The 10,000-nt window shown below is 73.0% G+C and overlaps 2 protein-coding genes and 1 long non-coding RNA gene across 3 annotated transcripts; 1 reads left to right on the top strand and 2 right to left on the bottom strand.

The window, feature by feature from the left end:
• Positions 1–920: 920 nt before the first annotated feature.
• LOC134147784 (uncharacterized) lies at positions 921–9,979 on the top strand. The gene is made up of 2 exons (XR_009960064.1): positions 921–981; positions 9,542–9,979. It is a non-coding gene; the product is annotated as an uncharacterized LOC134147784 (long non-coding RNA).
• LOC134147830 (uncharacterized) lies at positions 4,164–5,913 on the bottom strand. The gene is made up of 2 exons (XM_062589343.1): positions 5,168–5,913; positions 4,164–5,109 (listed from the first exon to the last, which is right to left on the bottom strand). The coding sequence occupies exons 1-2, from the start codon at positions 5,911–5,913 to the stop codon at positions 4,671–4,673; spliced, it is 1,185 nt and encodes a 394-aa protein (XP_062445327.1). The 3' UTR covers positions 4,164–4,670.
• On the bottom strand, positions 5,913–7,884 carry TCF15 (transcription factor 15). The gene is made up of 2 exons (XM_062589344.1): positions 7,305–7,884; positions 5,913–6,398 (listed from the first exon to the last, which is right to left on the bottom strand). Exons 1-2 carry the CDS (start codon positions 7,779–7,781, stop codon positions 6,324–6,326), a joined length of 552 nt encoding a protein of 183 aa, XP_062445328.1. The 5' UTR covers positions 7,782–7,884; the 3' UTR covers positions 5,913–6,323.
• Positions 9,980–10,000: the final 21 nt, after the last annotated feature.

Genomic DNA, 10,000 nt, shown 5'->3' with positions numbered 1-10,000 from the left:
GGGGTTGGCGGGTCGGGCGGGGGGGGGGTGGGGAGGCAGCCCGGATACGGCGTGCGCGAAGCGGCGGTAAATACGGCGGGGGAGCCGCGCACAAAATGGCAGCGGGGCGGCGGCGGCGGCTCGTCCGGTTACCGGCCCGGCCCGGCCCGGCCCGGCCCGTGCGCGGCCCCCGGCCGCCAGGTGGCAACTGCGGCCCGCGGCGGCCGCCGCCCCGCGGGCCTCGGGCCGGTTCCGTGCCGGCTCGGTGCCGCTTTGCCTGGGCCCGAGGGCGGGCCGGGCCGCTGCGCCCTTCCCAGCCCGCGGGCTCGCCGACCTCGGCGTGCGCCTTCCTGGACTGCCCCTCGTTTTTTTTTTTTTTCCTTGGAAGATTTTTTTTTTTCCCCCAAAAAAGTAACTTAATTGGCCAAAGCGAAGCGTCCGCTGCCGCCTCCGCGACGGGGGAGACCCTTGGTGGGGGGGGGAGCGCGGCCGGGCCCCCGCTGCCGCCTCTTCCCTCTCCCCGTGCAGCCCCGGGCCGGAGCGCCGCCAGCTCCAGGGATCTGCCCCCCTTCCCCCCCCCCCCCAAAAAAATGAAATGGGGCTGACTCCCCAAAACTGGGGTTTCCGGGCGAGTTCCACGCCGCGCTTGGCCGCGTTTCGCTCGCCGCGCGGGAGGAGCCGCTCGCGGCTCTTCGCCCGCCTTCCCCGCAGCCCCTCGGCCCCGGGTCGCTCCCATTAGGTAAAGGAGCAGCTCCTCTTGGCTCGGGCATCTCCCCGCCGCGCTTTCCTTGTATTGTACGGGCCTGGGTCATCGAGGAAATCTTACGGGCCCCGCTGCTGCCGAGTGGTCGCCGGGGAAGCCCGGCCCCCTTCCCGCCATTGTCAGCGGCCGGGCTGTATCCTCGCTCCGGGCCCCGGCCCCTAAAAATAGCTCTTTGTCAGGCGATTGTTCCGACACCTTCGCCGCGGCATTGACGTGGGCTGGAGCGGGACAGCGATGGGGTAGGTGGAGGGGAAGGGCTGGAGATGCCCCCTGGGAGCCGCTCGGAGGAGTCGCCGCTGATAACGGCTCCCGCTGCGGGAGGAGGAGGAGGGGGGGGGGAAAAAACCCCTGTGCGGGAGGCGACCGTCCCCCCGGGGGCCTCTCCTGCCCGGCCGCCCCAGCTGTGGAAACAGTGTTTTTATTTCCCATGAGTTCGAGCAGGTCGGGATTAAAATAAACTCCTGGCGCAGATGCCTTTTCTGGCATCGCGGGAGATGCTGCGCGCGTGCACCAGCGCGCCTGCCGCGGGGCTGCGCGCGCCCCGCCGTGGGGGGCGGCGGCGGGGGGCGGCAGGGCCGTGCCCCGCGCCGGGGGGCAGCCTCTGCGGGGCAGGGCGCGGGGCCAGCCCCGCTCTGATTGCCCCCAGCGCTTTTTCCTTTTTCTCCCTTAATTTACTGAGTGCTAAATCCAAATATTACAACTTCCCCTCCGCGCCGCTGGTTACGCAGGCGGCCCCCGGCCGGGCATTGTCTTATTGTTTGCGGAGGGAAGCTCCGACGGGAGATTAACCTGGCTTTCACCCCGCGCAGCGGCCTCACACCCTGTCCCTGCCGGCACGGCCGGGCTCCCGGCACGGCGCGGAGGCCCGCGGCTGCGGCCGCATCCCCCGGCTGCTGCAGCAGGACCCGAAGGGACGGCCCAGGGCCCCCCGCGCCGCCGGCCCCGGCCCAGCGCCTGGAGCTGGTGGCCGCCGGCGCGGCCGTGGGATGAAGGCGCCCAGCACGGGGAGTCCTGGGCTCTCGAGCAGCCCCGTTCCTCCCCTGGGGCCTGGCAGGACGCTGGCGATGCTGGTGCAGTCTGAGGCTTGGCGCGGGGCTCCAGGGCTCTCGGGGAGGCAGGGACTGCCCCACGCCCCAGCCCCCGGGTGCCCATCACGCCCTAGCCCATGGAGAGTCCATCACACCAACCCACAGGGTGCCCATCACACCTCTCCGAGATGCCCGTCACACCCTGGACCACAGGTTGTCCGTCACACCGACCCAGAGGGTGTCCACTGAGCTGGCCTGCGGGGTGTCCATCACACCCCAGCCCGTGGGGTGCCCGTCACGCTGACCTGTGCGTGCCCACCACATCCCAGTTTGTGGTGTGCCCATCACACTGACCCGTGGGGTGCCCATCAAGTGGACCCATGAGTGCCCACCACATCCCAGTTTGTGGTGTGTCCGTCACGCTGACCCGTGGGGTGCCCGTCACGCGGACCCGTGCGTGCCCACCACATCCCAGTTTGTGGTGTGTCCATCACGCTGACCCGTGGGGTGACTGTCACGCGGACCCGTGCGTGCCCACCACGTCCCAGTTTGTGGTGTGTCCATCACGCTGACCCGTGCGTGCCCACCACATCCCAGTTCGTGGTGTGCCCGTCACGCTGACCCATGGTGTGCCCATCACGCTGACCCGTGCGTGCCCACCACGTCCCAGTTTGTGGTGTGCCCATCACGCTGACCCGTGGGGTGCCCGTCACGCTGACCCGTGCGTGCCCACCACATCCCAGTTCGTGGTGTGCCCGTCACGCTGACCCATGGTGTGCCCATCACGCTGACCCGTGCGTGCCCACCACGTCCCAGTTTGTGGTGTGTCCATCACGCTGACCCGTGGTGTGCCCATCACGCTGACCCGTGCGTGCCCACCACATCCCAGTTTGTGGTGTGCCCGTCACGCTGACCCGTGGGGTGCCCGTCACGCTGACCCGTGCGTGCCCACCACGTCCCAGTTCGTGGTGTGCCCGTCCCGCGGACCCGTGAGCGCAGGCAGGGCCGTCGGAGCGGCTCGGCCCCGGCGGGGCGGCGGCGGTGCTCGTCGCCCCGGGGCCGCGGCCGGCTCCGTCGTCCCACGCAGCCCGGGCGCCGGCCCCGCGCGGGGCTCAGCCGGGGCCGGGGCCGGGGCCGGGGCCGGGGCCGGGGGCGAGCCGGGCTCCCGCGGCCCCCGCGCTGCCGCCCCGGCCCCGGCCTCCCCCTCGGCCCCGGGCTTTGGCCGGAGCCCGGCTCCGGGCGCAGCCCGGCCGCGTTCCCGCCCCGCTGGCCCGGCAAGGTTAAACTCGCGGAGAGGCTGAAATATTTGGGAGGGGAATGGAGAAGGGAAAGGAGAGAGAGAGAGAAAAAAAAAAGTTCTATAAAAAGAACGTTTAAAAACACAAGTTAAAGAAAAAAATACCAGGCGCGGAGTGCAGCTGCGGTTCTGGTTCCAGTTCCCAGGTGATGTCAGGCCTGGAGCGTCTCCAGCACCGGCCCCTCGGAGACGGTCTTTGTGGGTTCAGCACTGAGTGTTTTTCCTTCCTGAGACTCGGGGACACCTTCCTGTCTCAGAGAAAGCAGCCAAGAGCCGTTCCAAGGGTGTCCGAGCGCAGGAAGGGGAGAGGATGGGAGGGGAGCCGGAGCGAGGCGGCGCGGCCGGGGGCCGGGGGCCGCCGCGGACCCCCGCGGACCCCCGCGCGGGGCCAAGGGGCTCCGGGCTCCCATCGCCGCCGGGCTCCCGCGCCTCTGAGTCAGGCTTCCCCTCTCACAGCACTGGGAGGGGCTGGAATGCACTGGGATCCGTGGCCTCGTCACTGGGACGTGCTGGGATGTACTGGGATGCATGGCCCTGCTGCTGGGATACACTGGGACCCACGGCCCCAGTGCTGGGACATGCTGGGATACACTGGGACCCAGGACCCTGGCACCGGGACATCTTGGATCCAAGGCCCCAACACTAGGATGTGCTGGGATGCACTGGGACCCCTGGACCCTAGCACTGGGTCATGCCGGGATGCACTGGGACCCAGGGCGCTGGCAGTGGGACATGCTGGGATGCACTGGAACCCAGTGCTCTGACACTGGGACGTGCTGGGACCCATGGCCCTGGCTCTGGGAAACGATGGGGCACATGGGGACACGCAGCCCCCACACTGGGACGTGCTGGGGCCTGCTCCCGGGCACTGGGAGACGCTGGGACCCTCGTGCTCAGCCCTGGGAGGCGCTGGGAGCCGCAGCCCGGTGTTCGGACGCGCCGGGAGCCGGGCGGCGAGCGGCGGAGCCGCGCCGGGACCCTCCGCGCCCCCCGCGCGGGGGGCGGCGGGAGCCGTGCCGGGAGCCGGCCGGGGGCTTCCCGGGGGCGCGGGGGCTTCCCGGGAGCCGGCCGCTCCTTCCAGGGCAACTCGCCCCCTTTCATGTGCGGCGCGGGCGGTTTGCAGCGCCGCGGCCCCCCTGCCCGCCGCCGCCCCCCGAGGAAGCCCGGGGCAGGGATTCGGTGTCCGGGGATGTTTGGAGAATCTCACGGCTGTTTATTGGGGTCTGGGACACATTAGACACGCTGAGAACAAGCCTCTCCCACCCACCCCGTCCCTGCCGGGACCGGCTCTCGCAGCTGCGCCGCGCTGTCAGCTCCATAAATCAAGCCCTGGGGGAAGGGAGGCCGGGCAGGCCGGGCGGCGAGCGGGCGAGCGGGGGTCCCACGCCGCGGCCCCCCGGCAGCGCGCCCCGCCGCTCGAGGCGAGCGCGGGGACCCGGCGGGCCCGGCCCCTTCCCCGCCGCCGCAGGCCCTTCCTGGGGCAGAGCTGCCCGTGGGGGTGGGGGCCGCGGTGGCAGCGTGCGCCGGGGGGGCTCTCCGCGTGGGACCCCCCGTGCACCCCGCCTCGGCACCCTCCTGCTCCAGCACCCGTGTGCTCCCCGCCTCAGCACCCTCCTGCTCCAGCACCCCACTTCAGTGCCCTCCTGCTCCAGCACCCGTGTGCACCCCGCCTCGGCACCCTCCTGCTCCAGCACCCCACTTCAGTGCCCTCCTGCTCCAGCACCCCCGTGCACCCCGCCTCGGCACCCTCCTGCTCCAGCACCCTGCTGCAGTGCCCTCCTGCTCCGGCACCCCACCTCGGCACCCTCCTGCTCCAGCACCCTGCTGCAGTGCCCTCCTGCTCCGGCACCCCACCTCGGCACCCGCCTGCTCCAGCACCCTGCTGCAGTGCCCTCCTGCTCCGGTGCCCCGCATGCATCCTGCCTTGGTGCCCTCCTGCTCCAGCACCCGCGTGCATCCTGCCTCGGCACCCTCCTGCTCCAGCACCCTGCTGCAGTGCCCTTCTGCTCCAGCACCCATGTGCACCCCACCTTGGCACCCGCCTGCTCCAGCACCCTGCTGCAGTGCCCTCCTGCTCCGGCACCCCACCTTGGCACCCACCTGCTCCAGCACCCTGCTGCAGTGCCCTCCTGCTCCGGTGCCCCGCATGCATCCTGCCTTGGTGCCCTCCTGCTCCAGCACCCGCGTGCATCCTGCCTCGGCACCTTCCTGCTCCAGCACCCCGCTTCAGTGCCCTCCTGCTCCAGCACCCTGCGTGTATCCCACCTCGGCACCCTCCTGCTCTGGCACCCTGCTGCATCCCACCTTGGTGCCCTGCCACTCCAGCACCTGCACGCATCCTGCCTTGGCACGCGTGTGCATCCCGCCTCGGCGCCCTCCTCCTCCGGTACCCTCGTGCATCTCACCTCAGCACCTGTGAGCATCCCACCTCGGTGTCTTCCCACTCTGGCACCCGCATGCATCCCACCTCGGCACCCTCCCACTCCAGCACCTATGTGCATCCCACCTTGGCATCCTCTTGCTCCAGCACCCACGTGCATCCGCCTCCATGCCCTGCTGCTCTGGCACCTGCGTGCATCCCACCTCAGCACCCACATGCATCCTGCCTCGACGCCCTCCTGCTGCAGCACATGCATGCATGCCGCCTCGGCACCCTCCTGCTCTGGCACCCGTGCACATCCCGCTTCGGTGCCCTCCTGCTCGAGCACCCCGCGTGAATCCCACCTCGGCACCCACACGCATCCCGCCTTGGCGCCCTGCTGCTTTGGGGTCCAGCCAGGGAGCGTGGGGACAAGGGAGGGAGCCGCCGGCCGCGGGGCCGGGGCAGCAGGCAGGCACGAGCCCATCAGAAAAATAAGGTTTATTTTCCAAGCGGCTGCGTGTGAGCAGTCAGCGCCCGCGGGGCTGCGACATCTCCTCTCCCCGGAGCTCCATCGACGCCGGCCGCGCACGGGCTGTTTCCCGGCGCAGCCCCCAGCGCAGCCCGGCGGGGCGGCGGATTGGGGTCCCCGCGCCCCTGTCCCGGGAGGGCAGCGCAGCGGCCCGGCGCCTCAGCCCCGGGAGCATCCTCCCGCCCTGGTGCCGGTGCCGGTGCCGGCGTCGGTGCGGTCCCAGCCCGCGGCCCCCGGCTCTGCTCCCGCCGCCTCCGTGGGCCGGCGGGCAGCTCCCTCCCTCCCCGGTCCGGTCTCCGGAGCTGACGTGTCCCGGCTCCGGCCGACTCTGCCGCTGTCTCAGGCGGATGCTCGCGGGCCCCGGCTCACCTCCGCGACACTCGCAGGGGGGGCACCCCTCTCACCTTCAGGCAGTTGCCCCCCAGCTCCCTCCGGCCGCCCTGCGGAGAGAGGAGGGCAGAGCTGCGGGCACGGGCTGCGCCGGGGCGCCCGGCGCGGGCTCCCGCCGCGCGGCACCGCAGTCCTACAAGCAGGCACGTCTGCACAGCCCAGTAGAACCCAGCGCCACCCAGTATAACCCAGCACTACTCTAGCCCAGTGCAGCCCAGTATAACCCAGCGCTGCCTGGCACAGCCCAGCACAGCCCCATATAACCCAGCACAGCCCAGTATAACTCAGCACAGGCCAGCACTGTCCAGCGCTGCAATGCACAGCTCAGCTCAGCACCACCCAGCAGAGCCCAGCCTGGCCTGGCACAGCCCAGCCCAGCCCAGTACGGCCCAGCACAACCCAGTACAGCCCAACCCAGAGCAGAGAGGCCCTGCCCAGCTCCAGGCCATCACCCTTGGCAGTCCTGGGAGCCCAGGGGCTGTGGCCCGGCCGGGTGCCGGTGCCCTTGGGCGCAGGGCCCTGGGCACGCAGTCCCCCCGGTGCCCGGGGAGCCCCGTCCCGTGGGTGGGGGGGCAGCTCGGCCCCACCGTGGGGCAGCTCAGCAGGCACCCAGGCCTCTCGCCCCGGGGGAGCGGGGAGGGGAGAGGAGCCCAAAGAGCAATTAAAAATGGAGAGGCCAAAAGCGAAAGAGCCCCGAGGGCTGGGGATGGAGCTCAGGGCGGGCGGGGGGAACACGGTGCCTCCCCCTCCGCCACGGCTGCAGGGGAGGACCAGGGGCCGAGGAAGACGAGGGGCTGAGGGGCTGAAGGGCAGCGCTCCCGTGGGCGGCATGCCGGGCACGAGGCTGCTGCAGAGAGCGGCCAGGAGCCGTGCCCCGGCGGCGGCGGTGGCGGCGGCGCGGGGACCCCCGGGACCCCCCGCCCGGCTGGCGCGAGCGGGGCCCCGGCGGCACTCACCCCTTTGCGCTGGTTGCTGAGGCAGAAGGTGCAGATGCTGCGGGGCTGCTTGCCGTCCCGCTCGCCCGGCGCCCCGCACGAGCCGCTGAAGCAGGGCTGCCCGTCCTCGCAGCCCTCGCCCAGCAGCAGCACGTTGGCCAGGTGCGAGATGTAGCTGGAGGCCAGGCGCAGGGTCTCGATCTTGGAGAGCTTGCGGTCCACGGGCTCCGTGGGGATGAGCGTGCGCAGGGCGGTGAAGGCCGTGTTGACGCTCTGCGTCCGGTCCCGCTCCCGCGCGTTGGCCGCCTGCCTCTGCTTCACCATGACCACGGGCCCCGGCTTGCGGGGCACCTTCCGGCGCGCCTCCGCGCCCTCGCAGCAGCCGTACGACTGGTCCGACGTGTCGCTCTCGCTCCGGTTCTCCTCGTCCTCTGAGAGCATGCTGATGTCGGGGTAGAGCACGCGGGCGGCCATGGGGCGCAGCATGGTGAACGCCATGGCCCGGCGCCCCGCCGCGCGGCCCCCGCAAGCCCGCGCCGCCGGCTCCGGACGCCTTCCCGGCTGGCTGCTCCGCCGCGGCGTCCGAGCGGGGCTGGGACGGCCGGCCGCGGGGGGAACGGGCCTTTATACGGCCGGGGAGGGGCCGGCGCCGGAGCCCACCCCCAGCCGGCCCCCCGGCCGCCGGCCAGCGTCCGGCGCCGCCGCCGGAGCCGCTGCTCCGCCAGCGGGACCCCGGCACCTTGCAGGCGGCGCGGGGCGGCTCGCTGCGAGGAGCGGGCAGCGCGGCTGCCCGCGGGGACCCCGCCGGTCCCTCGCCCTCCCTCTCGCCCTCATCCCTGCGCGCCCGCCGGCCCGGCACCGGGCACGGAGCAGGCCCGGCAGCCTCGGCACCGCGACGCTCCGCGCGCGGCTGGGCATGCGGCCGGGGTGGTTTGGACGGGCGGCGGGCGCAGCGCCCGGCCCCCGGTGCCGGGCAAGGCCAGCCCGTGGCCGGGGTGGGCTCCGGGCCCCCGTGCGCGGCGGCGGGAGGGAAGCGCGGAGCAATGGGGCAGAAAGAGGCAGCTGGCGGCTGGCAGCGCGGAGTCGGGGCAGCAGAGCCCGGGCTGCAGCGGGGGCACGGCCGGAGCCCCGGAGCAAGCACGGCCCCGCGGCACGGCGGGTGCCCCCCCGGGCGCCGCAGCTCCCCGGCGCCCTCGCAGCACCGCGGCCCCGCAGAGCCGGGGCCCCCTTCACCTTTGCCGCTTGCCCGCCCGCAGCGCTGGGGATGCTCGAGCCCTCGGCCGCGCGGGCATGCCGCCGCGCCGGCAGGCTGGGGGCGAGGAGGAGGAGGAGGGCGAACGCCCCGGCCCTGCGTAACGCCGGGGCGCGAGCGGCCGGCCGGGGGCATCCCCGAGGACCGCGGCTCGGGTCTGCGGGATGAAGCCGTCCCGCGGCCGCGGCGGCTCCATCGACGCCGTGCGCGCGCGGGCCCTTGGCGCGGCCGCCCCGCGGGGCGCCGACGCGGGAGCCGCGCCGGCAGCCCCCGGCTGACAGCGGCAAGACGGATGGCGGGGCTGTGTACTCAGCTGCGGCCGCCCCACACATGGCCGCCAGCTGACGGGGACGGGCTGCGGGGGGGCGCGCGGCGCTCCTGGGGGCGCTGGCACGCAGGGGGGCAAGCGCGAGCCCGTGCGTGCGTGCACGCGTGGGCGCGCAGCTCCGTGTGCGCACCTGCACGGTGCACGTGCACGGATTTGCGCGCGCGCACGGGTGCACGCGCACGTGCGTGTGCACGCACGGGCTCCTGCTGCAGAGTTCCCCAGCGCGGCCCACGGGTGCAGGCGGCCGCCCCGTGGGCCCCCCGCACCCCGAGGTGCCCCCCCCCCGAGGGCGGGCAGCGGGTGCCCAGCCCCGCTGGGAGAGCGGCCGGCGCGGCCGCGGAGCCAGGGAAGCTGCGGAGCCGGCTGCTCCCTGGCCGCCCGCCCCCGCCTGCCTCCGGATGCCGCTGCCGCTGCGGCGCAGGACGCGGGCAGCCGCCGGGCTTTCCTGTGCGCCGGTGGCACGTGGGGCAGGACGTGCCTGCCCGTGCCGCCCCCCCGGGCAACGGGAGCCTCGTGCCTGACTCCTGCGGCCGTGCGAGGCCAGGCGGGGCCGGGGGACCGGCTCCGGCCAGGGGAAGCGGCATCGCGCTCACGGCGAACCTCCCGCTAGGCCACTCCACGTCCCCGGCGGGGCCGAGCTGGGCGGGCGCCGGGACGCGGTTGTGTTTGCCGTGACAGGTCTCCCAGCCGATCGCAGCCAAGCAAACCGCGCTCCGGCAGCAGCGCCGGCGGGACCGGCGACCCGTGGCGTGCGGAGGCAGCCGCGGCCCCGCGCCTGCACGGGGAAGGGGCTGCTCTGCCCGGGTGCAGCGTGGGGACGCTGACCCACGGCGCGGGACGCTGACCCACGGCGCGGGATGCTGACCCACAGCACAGGGATGCCGACCCACACCGAAGCCCTGCTGCGTGGGGGGTGCCGACCGGCCAGTCCCTGGGAATGGGGGCGCTGGGAACCTCCCTCCGCGCGCAGGGAAATGCCCCCTGCCCTCGCGGTCTGGAGAGTGTTTATTCGAGAGGTGATACTTAAGTGTAAGAAAATAAACAGGGAGCAGATGGCACGGGGGGCCGGGGCTGCCCCCAGCCCCACGGGGCCCTCACAGCCCTGCTGGGAAAACACTGCTGCCAGCGAGGCAAATG

Source organism: Rhea pennata, chromosome 16 (assembly GCF_028389875.1).
Source record: "Rhea pennata isolate bPtePen1 chromosome 16, bPtePen1.pri, whole genome shotgun sequence".
Taxonomy (NCBI): Eukaryota; Metazoa; Chordata; class Aves; order Rheiformes; family Rheidae; genus Rhea; species Rhea pennata.
The sequence above is the reverse complement of the archived record's forward strand: the minus strand, read 5'-3'. Positions and strand labels throughout refer to the sequence as shown.

What these genes read in the sequence shown, in the direction of transcription:
- LOC134147830 (XM_062589343.1), bottom strand. Translation starts at nt 5,913, where the DNA reads ATGGGCTCGTGCCTGCCTGCTGCCCCGGCCCCGCGGCCGGCGGCTCCC. An exon ending in GCAGCAGGGTGCTGGAGCAG is followed by an intron (nt 5,110 to 5,167) that starts GTGGGTGCCAAG and finishes GTGCTGGAGCAG; the next exon opens with GCGGGTGCCAAGGTGGGGTG.
- TCF15 (XM_062589344.1), bottom strand. Translation starts at nt 7,781, where the DNA reads ATGGCGTTCACCATGCTGCGCCCCATGGCCGCCCGCGTGCTCTACCCC. An exon ending in TCAGCAACCAGCGCAAAGGG is followed by an intron (nt 6,399 to 7,304) that starts GTGAGTGCCGCC and finishes CTCTCTCCGCAG; the next exon opens with GGCGGCCGGAGGGAGCTGGG.